The sequence below is a fragment of the Periplaneta americana genome, chromosome 1, assembly GCF_040183065.1.
Source record: "Periplaneta americana isolate PAMFEO1 chromosome 1, P.americana_PAMFEO1_priV1, whole genome shotgun sequence".
NCBI classification, from domain to species: domain Eukaryota; kingdom Metazoa; phylum Arthropoda; class Insecta; order Blattodea; family Blattidae; genus Periplaneta; species Periplaneta americana.
The window spans coordinates 103301664-103327589 of record NC_091117.1 but is presented as its reverse complement, the minus strand read 5'-3'; the positions used below and the strand labels follow the sequence as shown (position 1 = coordinate 103327589).

Genomic DNA, 25926 nt, shown 5'->3' with positions numbered 1-25926 from the left:
CGGGTATCGAACCCGGGACCTTTGGTTTAACGTACCAAGGGTTCGATACCCGGCTCTGGAACAATTTTTCCCTCGAAATTATTACCCTTAACCTATGTTCCTCTCTCAGAATGAGAGTCCAAGTTTCACAACCATACAGAAGAACCGGTAATATAACTGTTTTATAAATTCTAACTTTCAGATTTTTGGACAGCAGACTTGATGATAAGAGCTTCTCAACTGAATAATAACACGCATTTCCCATATTTATTCTGCGTTTAATTTCCTCCCGAGTGTCATTTATATTTGTTACTGTTGCTCCAAGATATTTGAATTTTTCCACCTCTTCGAAGGATAAATCTCCAATTTTTATATTTCCATTTAGTACAATATTCTAGTCACGAGACATAATCATATACTTTGTCTTTTCGGGATTTATTTCCAAACCGATCGCTTTACTTGCTTCAAGTAAAATTTCCGTGTTTTTCCTAATCGTTTGTGTATTTTCTCCTAACATATTCAAGTCATCCGCATAGACAAGAAGCTGATGTAACCCGTTCAATTCCAAACCCTCACTGTTATCCTGAACTTTCCTAATGGCATATTCTAAAGCGAAGTTAAAAAGTAAAGGTGATGGTGCATCTCCCTGCTTTAGCCCGCAGTGAATTGGAAAAGCATCAGATAGAAACTGACCTATACGGACTCTGCTGTATGTTTCACTCAGACACATTTTAATTAATCGAACTAGTTTCTTGGGAATACCAAATTCAATAAGAATATCATATAATACTTCCCTTTTAACCGAGTCATATGCCTTTTTGAAATCTATGAATAACTGATGTACTGTACCCTTATACTCCCATTTTTTCTCCATTATCTGTCGAATACAAAAAATCTGATCAATAATCGATCTATTACGCCGAAAACCGCACTGATGATCCCCAATAATTTCATCTACGTATGGAGTTAATCTTCTCAAAAGAATATTGGACAAAATTTTTGTACGATGTCAACAAAAGTGATATTCCTCGAAAGTTACCACAGTTGGTTTTGTCCCCCTTTTTAAAAATAGGTACAATTATGGACTCCTTCCATTGTTCTGGTACAATTTCCTTTTCCCAAATAGCAAGTACAAGTTTATAAATTTCGCTATATAATGCACTTCCACGGGATTTGCTATTTTTGTTTCAAATATTTTGAATACTTTTGCAAAAACTCAATTTACTTGCAAAAACTACAATAAGTAAATTATGGGTACTGTACGAAAAAATGGAAAATAATGAAGAGAAGCTGGGTGCCAATCACGTCTTCTTCTCACTACCTCGGATATGTTTCCATTTGTTTGTTTGTTTTTTTTCCCCCATTTCGCAAAATGAAATAACTTTTTCTGCGAAAGAAAGCGTTTTTCTTTTCATGACCATTGATTTCTAATGATATGTTACAAGTTACAGTGAAAACAATTCTGTCTGTCTTCACTGTAGTAGTACTAACACAACATACCTCAGCAAGCACAACAAAGACAAGAAGTGACTGATGCTGTAAGCTGTGATGGTTACACAGGCACTCAGCTTCGTGTAGGCACGAGGAGGGAGGTAGGGAGGAAGGGGGGGATTGTGTGACCTACACCATTAGCGCATGGCGGTGTGACAGCTGTGTTGTGAAGTTGTTGACTCTTAAAAAAAATAATTTAAGAGCACTTTTTAACATAAAATATGGATTTGACAGCAATGAGAATAGAGTTAAATCTAATATAAAAACATTAATTATATGTAATAATTACTGTGACTGTGAAAATGTAATGTTAAATGTGGACAGACATTAAATGGAGGTCGTCTAAAATCGAAGTTCTAATGTATTTCACACAAACACAAAGGAAGAAACACCGTAAATTTGCCTGTGACATACCTGCTAAAGTCATAAAATAAATAAAGTCAAACATTTTAACTTGGGAGTGTCCATAATACAAAAAAATACAGCAATTGCGTTCAGTAGTAACCTATTATTAATATAATTTATTTCTGCATTCAACCAACTTCACCACACATTCCTTGTAGATGGATATTTTTCTGACAGCTTTCTATCCGATTTACATGATAATGATAATACTTAACCCAGTTTTTTTTTACTTGGATGATAACGAAAGCACTTCAGAAAATCATGTTCAGCACAGTCTTCATCCAGCTAAACTACATCTCAACATGCTACACATTTGGATCGACTATGGATGGGTCTCTACCATTTAAGCTGATGATGCATTAGCCATTTGACCATCAGTGTAAGAGATGGAATGTGGATGATAATGATAACTTCAATACAATAAGACACAGGAAATTAATGTGACATATTACATTTGATAATGGTTTTCAGCAAGCAATATTTTATTATCGACATCATAAGAAGGAGCATCTTCTGCAGATCTCAGGAAGCAGCACTAAGGAAGAGAAAAGTGAAGTGTTCTTTATGGAGTGTGACATTGTCTGGGGTAGAAATATGGACATTACGACGAAGTAAAGAAAAACGTCGACAAGCATTTGAAATGTGGATATGGAGAAGAATGGAGCATGTGAAATGAGCAGACAGAATAAGAAATGAAACTATGCTAGAAAGAATGGGTGAAGAAAGAATGATGCTGAAGCTGATCAGAACGAGAAAAAGGAATTGGCTGGGTCACTGCTAAGAAGAAACTGCCTACTGAAGAATGCACTGAAAGGAATGGTGAATGGGGAAAAAGAGTTAGGGACAGAAGAAGGTATCAGATGATAGCTGATGGATAGTATGCAGAGACTAAAAGGATGGTAGAAAATAGGGAAGGTTGGAGAATACTGAAAGACCTGCCCTTGGGCAGAAAACTAGGAATGAATGAACGAATTGTGGTGATGGTGATGGTGGTGGTGTTACAAATGAGAAAAGGAAGAAACATTTATCAATCCATTGTTATAACATGGAGATAAAAGAATATCAGTAACCAACATCAAAACAAAATGTTTCATCTGAAAATTATACAAAATATTTGTATACCGGTTATTGAAAAAAATAGTAGGATATTGCTACGTAGTTTCAATATCAAATACTGAGAATGTTATTTATAAATAAAATAAGAACGGTAAATTTTATGACATCATAATAAGCAAATAAAATCTGTGGCATACATCCGAATAATATTGCAACTCTGTCTTTTTATTGTACCGTATGTCTTCTTACTATTTCTTCTTCTTCTTCTTCTTTTTTTTTTTTTGCATACTTACAGACTCCAAGGGGGCTATATTTAATATAATCAAATATGTACCAAACCTTTATGCACACAGAATTATTCCAATTCAGAAACAAGTAAACTAAAAAAACTCCAAAAGGAAATAACATTTCAATGGATACCTAGTCATTGTGGCATATCTGGAAATGAGAAAGTCGATAATATTGCAAAGCAGGCAACATAATTGCAACCAAGACCTCTTCAAGTGATATCTCTATCCAGTGCCTTTGCTTCAGTAAGTTTTCATTTTATAAACCTATGGATCAACAACTGGCTCTCTTCTGACAAAGGAAAAATTTTACAGTCCATATAAAAGAAACGAAATGACCTGGAAATGTACAAAAACTTGCCCAGACATGTTCAAACATTTTTTAACAAGAGCCAGAACAGGTCACATTGTCACACAATTGTACCTACACCGATTTCACCTTTCCGATACTCCTACTTGTCTGTGATGTAATAATCATGATGAAGATCTGGACACATTCTTATACACTGTCCATCCATAAACCACAAAAGAAGTAAATTAAAATCATAAGTACCAGTTGCAGAAGACTCAGCTCTGCAGTATATATTGACTACACCTGAACTCTGGCTACTAGCAACAGGCATCTATAATGAACACCAGTCAAAATATCCCTCATTTCTAATGAAAAACAAGAACTGAATAGACTACAGTGGACTATAGTGGACTTTATGTTGTCAGCAAACAGGTGGATACATTAAGAAGATTGATTAATTTTCTTCTTACCATTAAATTTAATCTAAGAAAATATATGCATGACTTGTGCAAATATTTTGTATATCTAATGTTGATAGGAAATCTCTTAATCAAGAATGTTTATTGGTTATTTTATCTTTAGACTCCCTACTAATTTTTTTAGATACGGGAATATAGGGCCCTCCCAAATTTTTTCGGTGGGGGGGGGGGAATCTTATATCCAAGTAATATGGTATGACACAATGTGCAGTTCGTGATATTTTAACTAGTATATTACCTGTTGTGCAGCCTGCAGTAGAGGCAGATGAATGTGTGACACAATGTGGGGCAGTCTACGCCATTCCCTCATGCACAGACCACTGGCAAGTTCAACACAACGATCCACTGCATTCAGATGTGGTTCTTCTGGATGGCAGATAGCAAGGAAACCGCGGTACAGGTTCATCTAAACAATAATACAATAACTGCAGATAACACTAATTTTATTTATAATAAGAAGGGGGGGAAAAAAAACAGGTGCACCATTCAGTCACATACACGGTACCGTTTAACAACGGCAAAGAAAATGTATCCTCTGATTTTATGTTCTAAATGAAGGAACTTTATAAAACAATAAATTCAGATATTATTTCTATGAAGTGACTCGCCTTTCCAGCAAATTTCGCACACCCTCTGGCTTAAAAAAAAAAGCTTTAAATCTGACCAACGCAGTATGTTCAATTAAAGCAATGAGAGATTAAGGACGTGTATATGGATGTGTCACTGTTACTAACATTTCGACCTACTTATAGTTTGATAAAAGAAAGGAAAATAATAGAGGAAGATAAATAAAGGGAAAGAGCATAAGACAAAGACATCAATGGTGAATAAAATATATCGAAGTCGGTAAATAAAACTACTGTAATTCGTTTAAAAAGTTATTTAAATACGTAAATCGTGAAAAAAGTCGTTATTCAAATATGTAAATCATGAAAAAGTTGGTATTTAAATATGTAAATCATGAAGAAAAGGCTTGAATTTAAATGTAGTAATCATTTCTGAAAATTGGTAATAAAACACTTATTACCCTACATGCTTCCCCAGAATTAATAAGGCCAGTTACACACTAGATGGAAAAAAAGTGTCACGTGAATATTAAAACTATTAGGCCTATGTTCATTTGTACACTACAAGAGGCTGTATGGCTGCTGAATTATTTAAATATATTATTCCTTAATCTTCATTGCGTATTCTTGTTGAAAATATGCTAAATATCGTTTATACATTTCTTCTTACTATTTTAGTTTGTAACTAACCAACGGGTAAGCATTGCATTATGTGCAACACACAGATTTTCATTTTTCACAGGTGAGCAGCCATGCTTTTCACATGATAAAACATGAAAGACAAACCCATTTTTGTACTTATTTTAAATATTTTATTGTCGAAAATAAAAATAATGGAATTTCATGATAGATTAATATATGATTCAATGATATCCATAAAAAAGTAGCATTTAACACAAAAAATTGCCAAATTCGCAAGGAATGGAAAAAACGAGCAAAATTCGCGACAAATCACAATAGTAAAATATGTCTCCAGAACAAGTCTCGTTCATACCTCTAAATGTTTTAATTCACTGACGCAGGTAGCAAAAATTCGTGAAAAAAAATCATTATTGAAAATCGAATGTTCCTAACAATGAGTAGCAGCATTGATAGCAGCAGCAGCAACTTGTTATGAAACCACAAAATAAGGTTAATTGGGAGGCAAGAGGGGAAAAAGACCTTTGGGGAGGCCGAGACGTAGATGGGAGGAGGTGGGATATGATGGTAGAGACTGGATTATTCTTGCTCAGGATAGGGACTGATGGTGGGCTTATGTGAGGGCAGCAATGAACCTCCAGGTTCTCTAAAGGTCATTTTTAAGTAAGTAAGTAAGTTGTAAGTTCTAAGGAATAAGTAAATGTGTCACTTTGGAAAATGTATTGTATGTCTTTCACGTGTTAAATTTTATGTTACCTTGTTAACATGTTTCGACCTGCTATCAGCCATCATCAGAACTGGTTGTTGCTGGTCTTGGCGCCTTTTGTTTTGTTTCCTGTGGGGATGTGGCACCAAGACCAGCAATGTTCTAATGATGGGCAATAGGAGGCTGAAACATGTTAACAAGGTAACATAAAATTTAACACGTGAAATATATATAATACGTTTTACAAAGTGATATGGTGTTAAAAGTTGTGTAATCAAGATGTATAAATGTGTCAATAAATACATAAAGCACCATATAAAGAATTTTATTATACTGAGGTTTTTGAGATAACACATTTTCATCAATTTGTGTTTAATAAGTGTGCAATAAAATTCACATTGTCTTTATTAGGACAACTATTATTCTTTACAATCTGATGTCATAGCCATACTAAATCATTGAGTATAATGCTAACTTGAATATACTAAGATTAATTCAAGACTTCATTCTAGTGCAATAAACTTAAACTGTTCTGTCAAATAACGGTCAGATGATTTAAATACACTACATTAATAACTCATCCAACACCATAACTGCATGGTCTAGGGCTATAGGGTTTATATTGGATTAGTAATACAGAATGAGTGCTTGTTAGGGTCCTCATGGGAGAAGAAATTTTCTCATGAAATTTCACCCAGTTTATGGGACCAGTGATAGTCATAAACTAAGGGAGCTACAGTTAGTAGTGAAATCCGATTTTGTAAGCCAACTATAGTGGCTGACCACACATTACTCCACATTGGTTGGTTCAGTTCTGCTGAGGCATGTGGACGTGAGGCTAGCAGCCATCTGGTCAGCCATCTATGGCCTGTCATTTATTTAATTTAATTTATATTATTAACTCCTTGAAAATTTATTTTATCAGGAAGTTTTGTTCTATACCATACAGCCTACAAGGACCGTACTATGGAATTGGAATGGAATTTCGGGAGGGGCACTACAACCTAGCACTGTGACCTTTAAAGATTTATTGTGCTAACCCTTAAGTTAGGTACATTCCCAAACCCACACCGGCTGACTAAACTGAGGTTCGCTGCGTACTCAGGTTCCTAGCAATGTCAGAGGACACTGGATCTTCTCTGTTCTCGATGCCCTGTAACACTATGTGGTGCCAGGACATGTGGGATCAGAAGTAATGAAATTGCCGATAGGTTGGCGAGGGAGGGCTCGATAAATACCTTTATGGGGCCGGAACCTGTCCTTAGTATCACTCCTTGGAGGGCCAAATGGGAAATCACGTAATGGGTGATTCACAAGCATAGCACTCTATGGAGAAATCTCACAAATGCTAGACAAGTTCGAACGTTGATAGAGGGTCCTAGCAGAAAGATCGGTAGGGTACTCTTAACCTTTAACTGTGCACAGCTTAGAGGACACAACACTACATGGAAACACCTGCATGTGATGGGACTGACTACAGTGCGGAAGAGAAGTGGAATCTTCTCTCCACTTATTAGATGATTGTGAGCCTTTGTCCACAATCAGACATGTCCTCTTGGGCTCAGATACGCTGAGATCAGAGGATATAAGGAAATCAGATCCGAGACCAATCCACCCTTCAAGGAAGCTTCCGAACTTGGGTAAAGTTTCCAGCTGTCTGGGGCACAATGGGCCCACTAAAGTGGACTACGTGCACGGGACCAAAAGGGCTCGATCCATTTCAATTCGTTCATTCATTCATTCATTCGTTCATTCGTTCGTTCATTCATTCATTCATTCATTCATTCATTCATTCATTCATTCATTCATTCATTCATTCATTCATTCAGGTTCCTAGCAGGTAGGCCCCTCAGTGCATTGCCAGCCAGTGTCCTGGGAATGCTATGGAATGATGACGGAATGGAGAGAAATGTTGACAGAATGATGTAGATGCCTAATATGGGGGGAAACAGAAGAACCCTAAGAAAAATCCCAACTGCGATCTTGTCCACCCAAGTGTCACTATCGATTTTTCAATGACAAATTCCCAGCTTGACCAGGACTCGAACCCAGACTGCCTTCATAACAGGCTGGTTTGACCACTCAGCCACTGCAGGGATTAAGGACCGTACTATAAACAACTACAAATAAAAGAAACAGAACTATAGTACATATTATGTGCTCAATAGAATTTCATGTGATGAATGTACAGGAGTAAGAAATATTTCATAAGAAAATTTACTAATAATTATTAATCGTACAAAGATTTTGAAATAAACGAAAAACTTACTTTCCACATCATTTCTTTGGGACAACTTGTTTCCACTTGATTCAAAGCCTCTTTCATGAGATTCCAGTCTGGCACTCTCCATGAGCTTTCTAGGATCAGAAATGGGTTGTGAATGGTTTTATCCCGTCCATAATCCAGCAGAAGATCCCACTGATTCAGCTCTTTGGAACATCTAAATTAAGAAACAATGCAACATAACATATTGTATTGGATTTTCTTAAATGTTTTATTTTGGATGTACAATAAACTACTGAATTTTATTTTTATTTACATATTGCCAAACTAGAAAAGGACTGACACTTGTAGTGATTAATATTTTGAGACAAAATACATCTGTCAAACGAAATATGCTAGTCTATTTCAACTATGCTAATCTATTTCAACAGGAAGAGTAGCAGCTAATGTACTTCACAATCAATTTTACCCAAGGTTTACAGTAATTGAAGATGGTGAAGGTAATTACTTATTTAACGTCCTTTCTAAAGCACACATACTATTTACAGATAACGAAATCACAATATGACTACAATGAAGTGATAGGAAAAATCGAAGTACTTGGAGAAAAATATAAAAAAACATGTTGATGACTGAACACCTCTACCTTTGTTTCCTTGTTCTTGATATATAAATATGTTTTATCCGGAAAACATACAAATGAAGATTCAGAATTCTACACACTCAGAAACAGTACTCTATACGAAACCCTTACATAAAAATAAATACAAAACTGTAATTTTCTGTAAATGATTTCGAAAATTTTTTTCGTAATTTCCACTTTCAAAAGAATGGTGGGGTGTGGGGGGGGGGGAGAAGGCGAGAGGTGGCGTGTAGAGGAGAGGGAGAAGGAGTGTGGAGGATAGGAGTGTACGAGGAGAAGACAGAAAGGGAGAGAGGTAAATAGGCAGGAGAGAGAGATAGCTGCAATTATATTCCGTTTTTTTGAAGACAGGAGGTTCTTTGGCACCACAGACGTTACAAACATCATTACTTGTATCTCAAAAAGAATACATCTTGTTCAGTTCAGGAATTATTCATATAGTTTGCCTTATATGCATGCTTTTCGCGTTTTACAACAAGTAAGTAAAATATGTGCCTATAATAATAATACGTTCTGACAACAGTAGGATGCAAAGAAGGATCCCTCTTAACCAGCACCAAATGGACCAAGCTAATTCCGGATGAGATTTTGCTGGATAATTAAAAAAAAAAATACATGTTCATATTTTATGATGCCAACTGCTGAAACTACAGTCATGTGAAGCTTATTTTTCAATCACTTGATCATGACTGAATAACATAAAAACTATGGTACGTGGATTTTCTTTATCAAAACACACCACACAATACAAATAATACACCAGTGACATACACAGAATTTTGTCAAGGAGGGGGTCATTATTAGAGTTGTTTACAATTTACATTATCGGTAGGGTATATTTAAAATTTTGTGTATTATTATTATTATTATTATTATTATTATTATTATTATTATTATTATTATTATGTTATGGTATATTTCTTAATATTATCTAATAGAACATATTCATGAATATCCTTATAAAATCTTTGAAACATAATTTTTTCACAGCCATTTTTAACCGCAGAACTGTATGCATTATATTCTTCACCTGACATAATTAGGAACATTAAATCCAGACGTTTGAGATGGACAGGGAATGTAGCACATATGGGCGAATCTAGAAATGCATATAGAGTGTTAGTAAGAGGCTGGAGGGAAAAAGACTTCTGGGGAGACCGAGACGTAGACGGGAGGATAATATTAAAATGGATTTGAGGGAGGTGGAATATGATGATAGAGACTGGATTAATCTTGCACAGGATAGGGACTGATGGCGGGCTTATGTGAGGACGACAATGAACCTGCGGGTTCCTTAAAAGCCATTTGCAAGTAAGTAAGTATCCCATTTTTAACAACTAAGTTAAATTTCATATTGTATCGGCTTCATTTTATTACAAAATAGTATTGTTATAATTCGAACATGCCACATCACCAAGTACAGGAATTATATTGAAGGAGGGGTATGCCTTATGCCGATGTAGATTTTGTACTCAGACAGTGAAAAATTAAAGACGAGAAAACGATTATGGATTAAAAAAATACTCAAATCTAAATATGTAATTATTTTAAGTTCGGGGGGAGGGGGGGTGTTCAAACCCGGTAACCCTCCTTTTGCATACACCCCTGTAATGCACCAATTTTAGATACGAATATTCACTGAACATGAAAGTTCGTACGAACTTCCTAATGTGGCAACATGTCAGATTTAATATATTAGTGCTGTTGATCGATCAAAATATTTAATCGATTAACTATTTGAATTTAATCGATTAATCGGTAGATTAATCGAGTTTTGATCAAGCTGAAAAAAATGTTTTAATATACTGTAATACACAATTATTATTAAATTTAACATGTGTTTGGTGATAAGCATAAGTATTAAATGTTGTATATCTGTATAGATTGTATCGTTATATTACAAAACAACTATTTTAATTACTTACTAACATATTTATTATGAGCCTTATAATTTATTGTGTGAAGTTCTCCGGGAATTTTTGAAACAAACATAAATAACAAAAAGTATAAAGACTCACCTAGTTAATACCGCTTCATCCATGATTTTAAACATGTGAGTGCATTCACACGCTCCGAATTAAGTGCCGCTCTATGTTTAGTAACAATGTTTCCTGCATCACTAAACACGAAAAAACTTTTTTTCTGTCACACACTTGTCCACAATCGTTCAATTTAAATCCAAACGTTTCACTGAGTTTACCTCTCAAGTTTTCATATGACATAATGGAGTTTACACTTTTCACAAACCACAGAAAACTGATTTTTTTTTTTTTTCTTTATCAAACTAAACACACAACCTTCATATACAAACTCAGTACAGAAACTGCAACTGCAAAACTACAGCGGTTGAAACAGAAGACTGGCCCCTATTGTAATCGAATTACCAGATTTTACGAAGAGAAGAAGGTAGTTACGCTCTCACTTGCACACAGTATAGACATAAGGGATGAGGGGGACGAATCCATGAAAAGTATGTATTTGATATGTTAGGAAGATAAGCTGACAACAAGGTGGAAATTTTCTTGGAAAACCATAAAACTTAATAAGGGTTTCGTATTGTGTTTCATCTTTCAATAGAGGTAGACTAGATCACTGTCTTCATATCTCCATCTCTTTCTGAAGTGTTTGTGCAAAGATTTTTCCTACGATACCTGGTTTACAGTTAGAAAATAACAGTACTTTTAAGTAAGCAATTTCCGAGAGAGAAATATACTTGAAATTTTTTTTATGAGTTTGTATTAACAAAATAATAATTAATATCAACTACAACCGATTAATTTTAATCAACTCGATTATACAATTAAATATTTTTGATCGATTAATCTTACAACAGAAAATGATCGATTAATCAATTAAATCCCACAACACTAATATATATATATATAGCATAAGCAAAAGTGCCATGTGCCATTGTTTTGGTATTCCTGGTTACGAGGGATTTTAATGTATAAAGTTTTGTTAAAATTAGTTGTGAGAGATAATTGGTTTCTATGTAGGAGACCCAGACTCAAATACTGTACCATCATGTCCTAGCTAAAACCTGTGATAAGGACTTTCATGGAACATTTCTATTTACCTTACTGTTAATTCTACAAATTCTTTATTGCAATCACACTGCAAAGAACCACTCTGTTTTGAAACTGGCACAATAACATCTCTTTAGAGATATCAGAATCATCTAACTTTATATTTAAAATAATGTTGCTCACCTTATCCAGTGCTCCTCCCACAGTCTGAGTTCACTCTGCACACTTCCAGGGGCAGGACTCGAGCTGTAGTCATTTCGCACCTTGCTCATTGCCACCTCATAAGCTCCTTGAGCAGATTCAAAGAAGCCCTGCTGCTCATAGGCAATGGCGACGTTTGTTTCAGGGTAGCGAGCATGTTTTTTCCACAGACCACTCCACATATCTTCCTCACACAGAAGTGAGTACATATCAGACAGGGAGTCTAGAATCTCCTGAAACAATGTAGCATTATTCATCAGTTCCTCTAACTCAGCTGAATGCAACTCACAGCCCTGTTATGTCACTAATGCCCAATCAACTAACTCATATTCAAGTATAAGCAAATGAAGACTCTGAGATGAGGAGCAAATATGTGTTGCAAATAGCCCACCGTTAAAATATATATGAATTTGCTTAATGTATCGAACCTTTTGGGCAATGTAGATAGTTATAAATGGTATAATCATTCACACATAAATTATTAACTACAATAGAAGCTGAAAACATTGACGCAAAAACAATGCACAATACATGTGGGTATTCTTACATTACTTTAAGAATTTATAATATGAATTAACAATCAGGTAATTAAGTCCAGTTATAAACACAGTAAAGAAATTAAAGAATAGTTAGTACATACATATACCTATCAAAATAACTGTGCAGCACTATCCAGTTTGTTTAGTAATATTTTAATATATTAAAATTGAATGACATTTATTGTGAACAGTATCAAGTAATGCAATTATAAAAAAAATGAACACTTTACCAGTTGTCATATGGAAGCAGTAAATCAACACACATTACAATAATAACATAGTAAGAAATAACATACTGTCTGGAAAGTACGAGGGCCACTAGAAAAGCTTTGAGACACGACAATCTGGTGACAAGGTCAGAAACTTTTACAGCACTTGAAAGCTGAGCAATCGGCCTTCCAAGTTGTAAGAGTGCATGAAACCAGTAAGTGCAAAAGGAGCTAAAGAGAGAGCATTTTCGTGCGAAGATTTTTAATGTGGTTTCAATGAGTCACAATCTCTTGAACGTTTAACACAGGCTTCCGAGGACCTTCCCCTTTCACGTGCCAACATTTTCCTCTGATTCGCCGAATTTAAGAGGGAGAGAAGCTCATTTGAAAGTGAAAAGAGAAGTGACAGGCCATCAACAATAGTTATTGAGGAAAACATTTTTTGTGTGGAGGCCATGATAAAAGAAGATTCAAGACTGATCTGTAAAGACATAGAGATGACCTTAGGGATTAATTCGCCAAGTGTTTCCATCATTCTACATGAACATTTATGAGTGAGAAAAATTTCTTCTCGATGGATGCCACACAACCTCTCCAAGGGGCAAAAGCACATCAGGGTGGATTGGTGCAGAGAAATGTTGGAAAGTTTTAAATAAGGGGACTCTCAGCGAATTTCAACATTGTAACAGGGGATGAGAACTGGATTTACCAGTTTTGTAGTGAAACCAAGCATCAGTCATCAGTCTGGATCTTCCCAGATGAGCAACCACCACCAAAGTGAAGAGACATTGGAGTATAGGAAAGAAAATTGTGGCCAGTTTCTTCTCAACAAGCGGTCATGTGGCTACTGTTATGCTGAAAAACTAGAGGACTGTTACTGCTAAGTGGTATACAGAGACCTGTCTGCCCAGAGTATTCGTAAAACTTCAGGAGAGTCCACCAAGGCCAAGACTGTGGAGTATTTTGTTGCATCACGACAATGCCTCTGCCCACATGGCCATTGCAAGAATTTCCTTTCTGGAAAAACCTCTGTAAATTATTGACCCATCCAACCTACAGTCATGACCTAGCATCGTGCGACTTCTTCCTTTTCCCAAAAGTGAAGAATTGCTTGAGCACCAATTTTCCAGTCAAGAAGAAGCTCTTGCTGCCTATGGAGAGGAGCTGAGTACCATCCCGGAGAATGTGTGGCATGATTGCTTCCAGAATTGGCTCCGGCAGATGAAACTGTGCATAGATTGTGCTGATGAGTACTTCGAAATAATGCGATATGACAATTTTCTTGCTATTAATTGTTGCGTATCTCAAAACTTTCCTAGTGACTCTCGTATCTCTTTGAAACAATAATTTTTCTCGATTTCTGGTTCCTTTTTCTTGAAAGAATTTCTCAATATTATGAGTCACTGTCTGAACTGTGAATAATCAAAAAACATTTTTAAGTTTGTTATTCAACACATGATTTTCGTAGTGAGGTTTTCGTAACGTAATTAAAAAAAAAAGTTCACAAATGTATGTAGACCAGAATATGTTCAAAATATGTGCAGCATGTTTGTGTACTTAGGGAAATCTAACTTCTAGAAAATTTGTGTAAAACCACACAGACTTCTCTTATTTTGTATTAGCCACTCATTCCACATTCAATAATTTCTAATTGCATTTCTGAAGAAACATTGTTAATATCCAGAGAAAATATCTAAAAATCAAGTTATATTTTGGAATCCTGAATCAAATTCCTGCTATATCTAAACATTCTTTTAGGCCGTCACTTGACATTTAATTATTTGTAAAATTTTGTCGTTTTAATGCATGCAGCATTCTTATTGCATAACTGGCACCCCATAAAGACAATTTATTTTTTAATGCTATGAAAATGATTATAATACATTATATGAAGCCTCTAGTTCAAAAACTAGTCATCTTTAAAAACCTAAGAAAGTTGTTTCATCATATAAACTTGAAATCTAAGATCTCTTTATAATGTTAAATTTGCTTTCAAAACCCATCACATTCAATGGCAAGCTTGAACAAAAATTGTAGGGTTAGTTGCAGAATCAGACATGTTGTTGTTGTTTTCTAATGCCAGGCGTTTGACAATAAAGCCATTTGACCTCTTGCACTCCAATATTTTTCAAAGATATTATCATGACTAGCCATTGAAGCACAGATTTTGAGGTGTTCCGAATCCATTTCTTGGTTTGAGTTGCACAATGGGCAGAATCAGACATGTTGAATGCACCATAAATTAAGAGTTGATCTGAATAAATATGTTTTTTCTGAACATGGAAATACTAATCATCTGGAGACACAATGTGTCATTTATGACTGGAAATCAATGGCTGATGACATTATAAAATAATCAGGACAACTGCGTTTTAAGCTCGTTCCTTGAAAGCTGTTTTAATTTTGGAGAAATAAGGATAAAAGTGACATTTTAGTTTCGGGAGAATTACACTTCAGGTCAACATAGTTTTACAGAATCTGTTATACAGAATAAATAAATTTCAGAAAGTTGTAATTTTGTCACATACACAAGCTTCAATACCAGCAATACCTGGGTCAACTTAAAAATGTGTCAAAATCCAAGAATCTAGAAATATTACAAATAATTTGATAAATTTAAAAAAGATCAAATTAGTACACAATGAATCCACTTGCATTGCAATATGTGTGGAAAATATTAAGTGCCCTGGCAAAAAAACGGTACAATAATAATATAGAAACGAAGCCAAGCATTTTCTTTCCATTAAAACAAATCATTCACAACAAATTTCATTTAATTCAGAAAAAATAAATAAAGGACAAAGTTAAAGGCAAACCAAGGGAAATAATATTAAGGAATCCTGAAGAAATTCCACAAGCACCACAAAAGTCTACTGTTGCTTTGTTTAGATTGGTGTCAGACCGAGACTGTTTAACAAGCCATCTACACACTCAATACACCTTCCTGTATCCTATGCAACACCAGTGAAGAAATGAACGGAACATCTTAAGAGATGTGCAGCTGTAGAGAAAGAAGACACCTTCATACAAAAGAACTGGAGTGTAGAAAGACTAATGGCTTCGGCTTCATTGCCATAATCTAGGGATTGAATACACATGCACACACACATGCACTCTTTCTTTTGCTTTATATTTGAAATTCAAAATCCAGTTTCCACTGCCATATTTCAGAGAGACTTTTGCCTCTTAATAAGATTTAAATCAACTCTTCAATTATATTTTCTATTCTTTAATATAAAATATTAAAGTAAATTTCCATTTTTCCATCAAAAGAATTATGCTGAAACCTTTACAGGGGAGGGGGGGAGAGATGGGGAAAGACTTAAATTGATGCAATGATGTCAGCTGGATCTTGTCTGTTCTGTAGTGAGTGAAGACTTAGCATGAAAAAAATTTGAACACACAAATTAATTATTAAGAAAACTATCAACAATACATAACGCTATCATGAATACCAGACACCAAATTTTCAAAGAAATTTTTATAAACATCCTTTAAGCTGTGCACTGATTATAAACAAAAATTAAGAGTAAAAACTATAACCTACTTTAAAAAGTAATTTCTACACTACGAGAGTCAGGATCCCAGTTTATTCTATCTAACTTTTGATGAAAGTGATCAGCATTCACTTACCTGCTGAGGAGATACAACTGGTTCGAACTCGTAGCAGTCTGCAACTTCACGCTTCAGCTTCAACTGGTTGCTGCTCTGCTCGAATGCCATCTGTTCCAGGTTTAAAGTCATCCTATGCCACAAGTTATGTGACTTTCCCAAGTACTTCATAAGAACTCTGCAGAAAGAGTATCCAGTCAGTAAAGTTATGTACTACATATGCTTGCTTACTAAATGATTATAGTTCTTTCAATGTACGTGAAAACAATTATCTGTGTTTTCATCAAAAAACGAAAAACATTTTGGAGAGTAAAATGGTTTGGATTTTAATGTTTATCAATGACAATTTATAGTAATCATGCAATGGCTAGAAATTTTAAAATTAGGTAAAAAAATCAATAACAGATTTTACATAAAAACAACGAAGCATGAAATCAGAATATCCCAATTCATTATTTTAACCAAATGGAAGGATGGATGAACTGAGAAATTTTCCAAGGCCAGTTTCAATCCAAATTTGTTCCTAAAGTTATGGATTACCTAAAACATAAAGGGTAACCAGTGAAAGTAGTCCTACTCTTAGACAATGCTTCTTCACTTTCTTCTGAAGATCAGCTTGTTTCCCATGATGGACAAATATGAGTGAAATTTTTGCCACACAATGTGACATCCATTCTTCAACCATGGATCAATGTGTCATGTGTTGATGAAGCAAATCTACGTTCACAACTCGTAAGAGATTTATTAGAAATGGGATAATATTGTAACTTTTGTTCAGCAGTAATGTGACTTTTATTTCTAACTTTAATCTCACACCCGTCAACAATGGATATTCCACTCAACACAGTAGTTGTTATTGCACTCCGCCGAACGACAATGGCAATTCACATGTATTATCGAGAAGAACAACAATGTACTCCTAATTTCAACTAATGTTCACAAAGCACTATGTACAGAACAAAACTGTCAGTTCTCAGTTCGTTCACCTTGGCTAGTTCTCCTAGCTCACTCACTCAAGTTACGGTACATCGAACCCCAAGCCTTCCAGATACAATTCACTGCACTTCGAACTCAAGACTTCCAGTTACAGTTCACTGCACTTCGAACCCAAGCCTTCCGGATATGGTTCACTGCACTTCGAATCCAGATCCTCGCCTGGACGCTGCCACAGTTATGGACCCACTCAAGTTCACTGTATGCCGAACTCAGATCCTCGCCTGGTCGCTGTCACAGTTGTGGTCCCCCTCATGTCGAACCCCGGTCTCGAAGGCTGGCTTCCTTGCTCACTCGAAGACTCACGTGTAGACTGACTGACTTCCAAAGACTAACTCGAACTCAGGTCCACCTCGCTCGCTGCCCAAGGCTGGATCTCTCTCTTTCACTACTGACTGACTGACTTACACCGAAGGCTGCTCGCACTTTTATTTATTAAACCATACGTTCTCGATTGTTCTGCCTCGCGAACTTTCTAGGCCTCCACAACACTTGGCCTCCAGAGTTCCCTTATGTCAATCCCCTCCACTCCACGCCGAGCCCGTAGCTCTCTCCCTTGCTCTGCGCTGTGCCTCAGTGTCCACCGAAGCTCGAGCTCCCGTTCCTGCTCCGTCCTCTCGCCCCGTGTCACGCTGGATACACGCGCACTCCCTAGGCAACTAGAATCTTCCAGCATGGTTGCCACAATATATTAACATGATGGTTTCAAAGGCTTGGGCAGCAATAAAGTCAGAACAATTACATGCTCATGACGTAAACTACTGTCAAACATAGAAGAGGATGACCTCCAGAGGTTTCCTGACATCACCACGTTGATTTCCTGCATTGAATAATTTGAAAATGTAGGCAGTGAAAATATTTAAGAGTGGTTGAGAGTGTGTGGATGTGTGTGAATTGGGCTTTTCGCTTATGACAGATGAAGAAATCGTCAATGCAGTGACTGACACAGAGAATGGAGTGACAGGGAAGAAGAAATCCTGGCAGAAAGAGAAGAAGCAAGTGTCCGGCACATTACAGCATTGAAGAGTGTTGACACTATTTTAGATTATGTGGAACAATGGGATTTTAATTACACTCAAATTGTTGCACTAAAAATATTCGTACTTGCATAGGAAAGTACGAGGCGTGTCCTTAAAGTAAGTTCCAAAAGGGTGTAGGAAGTAAACGGGAAGATATTTACAAACCATTTTTGTTGCATTGTATTCTCCACACTTCAATTACTTCTCAACATAATCTCAACCATTAATGAGACATTTATCGAGTCGTGGCATAAGTCTTTCTATCCCCTCATTGTAGAATTCGCCCGCCTGCGATGCAAACCACTCCCGCACTGCTGTTTTCACTTCATCGTCGCCATCAAAACGTTGACCACTGAGGAACTTCTTGAGGTGCAGGAAGAGATGAAAGTCACTCGGAGTCCAATCCAGGCTGTAGGGGGGGATGGTCAATTTGGGTGTCACGAGCTGTGTGTGGCCGAGTGTTGTCATGAAGCAACACAACTCCGTCGGTCAGATTCCCACGTCTCTTGTTCTGAATTGCACGACGGAGCTTCTTCAAGGTCTGACAATAGATTTCTCTATTAATGGTTACACCCGGAGGCAAGAATTCGACGAGTAGGACTCCTTTTCTGTCCCAAAAAACAGTGCACATGATCTTGCGTACTGACATGGTTTGTTTGAATTTCTTTTTCCTTGGCGATGCAGTGTGCCTCCATTACATGGACTGCTGCTTCGATTCAGGTGTCATGTGAGACACCCAAGTCTTGTCACCTGTCATGATATGGTCAAGAAACTCATCGCCTTGCTCACTGTAACATGTGAGAAAGCTCAATGCACTGGAAGCTCGTTTGGTTTTGTGTTCCTTGGTGAGCATCTTGGGTACCCATCGTGAGCACAATTTTTGATATCGTAATTGATCTGTCACAATTTGTGACATTTGTGGAAAATTCAAGGAAAACGAAGAAATTGTGAACCTCCTGTCCTCATGAATATTTCATCGACAGCACACACCAAATCGTCATTGATCAAAGATGGCCGACCGGTACGCTGCTTGTCATGCACAGAGACGCGGCCTTCGTTGAACTTCCTAACCCATCTCCTAACCATTCCATCACTAATGGCATCATCAACATTCACCTCACAAAGTTGATGATCAATGTCATCTAGTTTGATGTTTCTCGCATCCAAGAAACGGATAACAGACCGCATCTCACAGTCAGTGGGGTGCTCGATCACTTTAAACATTTCAACTGATCACAACTAACCACACACACGGACTGAAGCTCTGAAACTGCATGCACAGTTTGCCTGAAGACTGAAGAAGAAAACATGCATGTGCAAAATAACGACTGCAGCGATGCGACGCCTATAATTGAAAACGGAACTTACTTTAAGAACACGCCTCATATTTAAATGAATCTCAAAAGCAAAAGAACAATAATGATTACTTTACACCGAGAGAAGGTTGGCTGATTTCCAATAGCCACATTTGCGAACATTTAACCCATTTTGTTTCTTGCTTCCCAGTAGAGAGCACTTGTTTGTTGCATCTCTTTGTTGAGTTTAGTACTTCGGAAAAGATGTTCTTTCTCTATAGATGATCCTGCTGAACTGCACAATATGCATTCTTCTCTTTACAACAAAAAATAGAAAATGACATTTTTAGGGACTGTGTAATGAAATGTATTACATTATTTCCAGCAACAGAAATCGTAAGTGCTTCATTATTTTATATTAGCGTACTCTATTGTTAAAAGTGATAAGTGAATGTGTTAAATGTTTGACTCATTTCATTTTCGAACACAGTATTGTATGCCTACTATATAAGATTTGTCCTGAAGTAAAAAAGAAAAAAATTGTATTATCTATGTTTTCAGTTACAAGTATGCATTTGTCTGGTGATTAGCCCAGATAATCGAGTTTGCTTTACTATGTTATTTAGTGTCAATAGAATTGGTGATAGTGAGATGAGGCCGAGGATTTAATATGTGGCGTTTGCTTTACAGGTAAGAAAAACCGTAGGTAGTCACGCCAAGTGAAATGGAATGCACACCTGAGTGTAGATCTGAAATACCGGGTGAATACACCTACAGCTTAAGCTATGTTAGTGGTTCTTTCTCCTTGCATTGCAATATTTTCTCTTTATGTTTTCTTTGCTCAGTGATGAAAATATTTGTAATAGGCATATCTATCTTCTGCAGTTGTATACTTACAATTAAAGTCACTTTAAGATATAAAATGAATAAGGAATTTCAGACAATGTAATGCAAAAAAATTCAAAGCGCTTGTATCACTTCTAAGTTAAACAACAATCTTAATATCTGCAGAATGCACTTCCGAGATAATGAAGATGTAATTCAGTTTTGTGAGGGATTTAATATACTTACGGTTTGATTGGAATGGGTGGACTGCAATGTGACATGGCTTCTATGAATGTATTAAGAGCACTAGGATGACAATCTTTCTGCAGGACATGAGCTCCACTACACACAAACGGCACTATCTCAGCCAAGAGAGTCTAAAAAAAACAATCATGATTACAAGTATAGAATACTGTCATATTACACACAGTTAATTAAGTTTGTATTAAGGTGGTTTGGGATAATTTGCCCATAAAACAGCCTGTTTTAAGTTTATAGACCCACAGTCTGTTACCACATGATAAAATGTTCTAGTCAGTTTTTTATATGTTAGCGCTGTGACCATCTAGAATGATTCTATTTCATTTTCAAGTATGTTGAACTTTTCTTATCACAATAATAACCCTAAATTTAACTATACTCAATTTACCTTATGGATGGGGAAATTAGGGAATAATGTGTATTATTGAAGTAAATCACGCTTTCAAGTCCCTATAAAATCAAATTATCCCAACCATAGGTTTGTGTATGTATCCTAGAACAAAATTTACAGGTTAGGTGGGGACTTAAAAATTTAATTAGACTAACAGAATAAAAAATCTCAGCCAATACTTAAGTCCTTGATAAGGCTTATTTTCTAATGAAATATCTCCCATTAAAATCAGGGACAGATAATAATCCAGATACTTATTTGTCTTTCACCAATCCATAATTTGTATCGTGGCATGATCCAGAACAAAAAACTAGGTTAGTTGCCGATTAATTTGTAATTATACTCAAATCACCTTACGTTTGTAAATTGTAATTTACTAACAAACTATTAATGATATACTACTAAACTGATTAAAAAACGTGTTCAAAACTTGTGTAATGTACACATACATGAATTTGGTTACTGTATCACACCTAGTTTCCCAATAATATTGCTTTGAATGCGATAGGTCATTTCACAGACTTGTAAGAAAAACTGTATTTTTTTTACTAGGCAGTATCAGTGTGATCAACACAAATTTTTAACATTCCATGATAGGCAATTGCGAAATAGACATTTGCATGTGACTGAAGATTAGGTGAAGTTTTATTCAATAAATTATGGCTTATACCCAAATTATCCAAACCCATCCTATTCTTTTCCTTCAATTCGGAAAAATTATAAAACATAAACATATACTGAAGCCCTCTTATTTTTACGAAGGGTTAATAATAAAAACAAAGATTTTCAGCATTTTTTTAACTATGAACACATCAATTTTGTTAAATAATTATTGTTAAAATTAATACATTGAAAAGGCATAGAAGGACAGATACAGTTATTTATGTATTAAGGAAGGTAAGTAGTTTTTACTAGTCGAGGATGAGTACGCACCCTTGCATTGAGAGGGCTGCACTTAAACAGTCCGAGACTGGTAAATTCTGCTTACTCACGAATTGCATATCATGTTTTTTTCACTCCCATATTTTACGTAATAGAAACATATTTTTTCATTTTACGTAATTTAATATCAGATCTGTTGGGAGGATCGTCGAGTTTTGAGTATTATTTTATTTGTTGCTATGTTACTATTGAATGAAATATATTCTCATTTACTTCCATAGAGAAGCAATGTGAATTATATCCCATCACCAACAGCAACCAACATTATCATGGTAAAATCCATTTATTTCCCTAAAAACAAGCTAATAACAGCATACTTACGGCTGTGGGAGTGGAAAAAAATTTATTAAAAGCAAACAGTACACTCTTGTTAATCTGAAGTCGGATAAACCGAACACTTGGCTAAATCAAACACACTGCTTGGTCCCAGCTGAATTTATGGAGAAAACTCCATAGTGTAAACCGAATTTTGGGCTACAAACTGAAATTTGTCTCCTCTGTGCATATTTCATAAGTTATTCCTTAGCTAAACCAAACATAGTTTATATAGTATACACAAGTGTTTAGTCTTTTATGGCTTTTGTGGCTTAGCCATATTGATATTTATTTAATGTATGTAATATGTTTTTCAATTATTATAATTCTAATATGTTAATACAGTATAAATGAAGTCTCGTTCTATTTAGACTTTACTGGAATGGCGATGTGAGATCCTCCTACAGCCTACATGAGTGGTCGGTCGTCAGCACTCGCTGAAATGTGCAAAGGGTAAGCAGTGCCATCCCATGTGCACCGTCGTGCAGTAGGAAGAGGTAGAGAGCATACTTGCTAACAGCTACGAGTGCACCATGGTGCACTGCGTTTTCCACAGGTAAGAGACGCTATCCCCAGGGTGCTCTGTGGTGATGACCCCTGGCCTACACAGTAGTTCTGGACGTGGTCAGAGAGTACTGTCATGTTGAGGGTAGTAGTCCATTAAACAGCAATTATTGATTTTTTTAACGATAAGAAAATAATGTTCCTATTTAGTTCTCTGCTGTAAGTAATCATTATTCTTTATTGCAAATTCCACAGCTTGAAATATCTTAATTCTGACAAACTTCAGTCTGTTACTGTACCTTTATAATGTCCTATAGTTTACTGTGTGTAGCACTGCACTGCACTTATTCAGTAAGTAATGAGTTACTGAATTGTATTGTATGATGATCACAAGGATATTTACTGTAGTAATTAAAATGTGTCTCAGAGAAATGTACAGCAGGCTCCGTATAGACCACTTTCAGTCAGATGTTTTTCCAATTCACTGCGGGTTGAAACAAATACATGCACTATCACCTTTACTTTTTAATTTTGCTCTAGAATATGCCATTAGGAAAGTCCAAGATAACAGAGAGGGTTTGCAATTGAATGGGTTACATCAGTTGCTTGTCTATGCAGATGACGTGAATATGTTAGAGGAAAATCCACAAATTATTAGGGAAAATACGGGAATTTTATTTGAAGCAAGTAAAGATATACGTTTGGAAGTAAATCCTGAAAAGACAAAATATATGATTACGTGTCGTGACCAGAACATTGTACGAAATAAAAATATAAAAATCGAAAACTTATCCCTTGCAGGGGTGGAAATTTTCAAATACCTTGAAGCAATAGTAACAAATATAAATGACACTTGGGAGGAAATTAAATGCACAATAAATATGGGAAATGCCTGTTATTATTCGGTTGAGAAGCTTTTGTCATCCAGTCTGCTCTCAAAAAAGCTGAAAGTTAGAATTTATAAAAGTTATATTACTGGTTGTTGTGTATAGTTGTGAAACTTGGACCCTCACTTTGAGAGAGAAACAGAGGTTAAGGATGTTTAATAAGGTGCTTACGAAAATATTTGGGGCTAAGAGGGTTGAAGTTATAGAATGAAGTTACACAATGCAGAACTGCATGCATTGTATTCTTCACTTGACATAATTAGAAACATTAAATTCAGACGTTTGAAATGGACAAGGCATGTAGCATGTATGGCCGAATCCAGAAATGCATATAGAGTGTTAGTTGGGAGGCCAGAGGGAAAAAGACCTTTGGGAAGGCCGAGACGTAGATGGGAGGATAATATTAAACTCGATTTGAGGGAGGTTAGATATGATGATAGAGATTGGATTAATCTTGCTCAGGATAGGAAATGAAGGCAGGCTTTTGTGAGGGCAGCAATGAACCTCAGGTTCCTTAAAAGCCATAAGTAAGTGAGTGAGTGAGTAATATGATTTCTAGGAAAGTGTATTTTTTATTCATTAAAAATAATATCAGAAATTTGTTAAATGTATGAGCATTTATTTATTGATAGGGTACATTGCACTGTGTTTATGAAAACTGCCTACCTTAGAATGCTGTCTACCTGCAGTGACAGAAATCAAGTTGATAGTCTTAATTTTCCGTTTTAGACAATAGGGATCTATTTTCATCAAACCCTCGAACTTCGTTAAACCAAAGTGATTCTTTTCCAGTTCCTTGGACTTCAGATTAAAGGGGTCTACTGTGATGTACTTTCAGCATACAACTTACTGTCTGTTGTTTCTCAGACAGGATGCCCCACAGGCGAGGAAAGCAGTCTAGCCACACTCGTTCTGCTAATGCTGTGTCCATGTGGCAGAGCTGAGCAGTGGCAAACAAGAACTGCACAGTTCTTGTGGAGCGAATGGACTCTAGTACTTTGGACTGACGCAATATCAAGTGGGCTAGAGCAGCTTTGCGGTTCCTCATGGTGGGTTGTTCTTCTTTCTGATCCACTGAGCCCACAGTCTGAAGATCCATGTCAATATCTTCCTGCACACGGCACATAGTATACTGATATTAGAGAACATTTCAGACCTGAATGGATTTACATATTTTGATCTACAATACTTTCGGTGATAGTTTACTCTTTCATTACGCAAATTACATAAAAAAGAAAGACATTAACGGAAATACAAATTCTCTGCATCACAAAATACATATAATGGGATTATATGTTAAACATTTAAATGAATATTTTTTTGTGAACGCATTTTTTTATTTTACACTTAAATATCATGTAACATAAAATGCGAGTTTTTCGTGTTTACAAGTTATTTTCACGCTATAATAAGGGAGTAGAATAGCATTTAAATGCCACGCGCCACACTACATTGATTTTAAATGCCCCTGCTGGGAGTCACACATACACAGTCCCTATTATGACGGGAATGTTTTTTTTTTTTTTTTTTGCAATTGAGGGGCGTTTTCACAAAACTCGTTATCTACAAAATCTTGTTTTTTTCAAGAGAGCTCTTTTCTAAAAAACACAACTGTAGATACCGAGTTTTGAAAAATCTCTTTTATTTCAAGATCAAGTTACTGATATACTTACCAACTTTAGCTTAATTCTGATAGCACCATTGGATTCTCCTGACTCAAAAACATAAAGATACGCTAAAACCTCAAAATCGAATAAAATGTAGATAACGAGTTTTGTGAAAACGCCCCTCAATTATTGCTGCATGGACTTTCTGCATAAAGCTATTCTGCACTCACGAACTCAGTAGGAAGATGTTTATACTTTTATGCCGGCTTTCGACAATTACACTCTACCAATGAACAAGTTATATGCCTCGGCCAAGAAATAAAAGATAGTTTTAACAAGAAAGAAGATACCTTGGCAATATTTATTGACTTTCAGTTACCATATGACTCTGTTTGGAGAAATAAATTATTACTAAAACTCCAGAAATTAGGTATCTCCAGCAATATGTTCAGATGGATATCAGAATTCCTTAGTCAAAGATTCATTCCCACTAAATTCAATAACTTACTTTCTAGTTACAGACAAACATATCG

At 35.9% G+C, this 25926-nt stretch overlaps 1 protein-coding gene across 6 annotated transcripts in view; it reads right to left on the bottom strand.

The window, feature by feature from the left end:
• Nucleotides 1–25926, bottom strand: part of Nipped-A (Transcription-associated protein Nipped-A) — a 494348-nt gene that overhangs the window by 89910 nt on the left and 378512 nt on the right. For all 6 annotated transcript variants that reach the window (XM_069825168.1, XM_069825181.1, XM_069825178.1 and 3 more), the window contains exons 44-49: nucleotides 24637–24897; nucleotides 20733–20863; nucleotides 16376–16532; nucleotides 11977–12227; nucleotides 8170–8341; nucleotides 4228–4395 (exon numbers count right to left, since the gene is read on the bottom strand). In XM_069825168.1, the coding sequence (XP_069681269.1) occupies nucleotides 4228–4395; nucleotides 8170–8341; nucleotides 11977–12227; nucleotides 16376–16532; nucleotides 20733–20863; nucleotides 24637–24897 (1140 nt within the window). The remainder of the gene's footprint in view (nucleotides 1–4227; nucleotides 4396–8169; nucleotides 8342–11976; nucleotides 12228–16375; nucleotides 16533–20732; nucleotides 20864–24636; nucleotides 24898–25926) is intronic.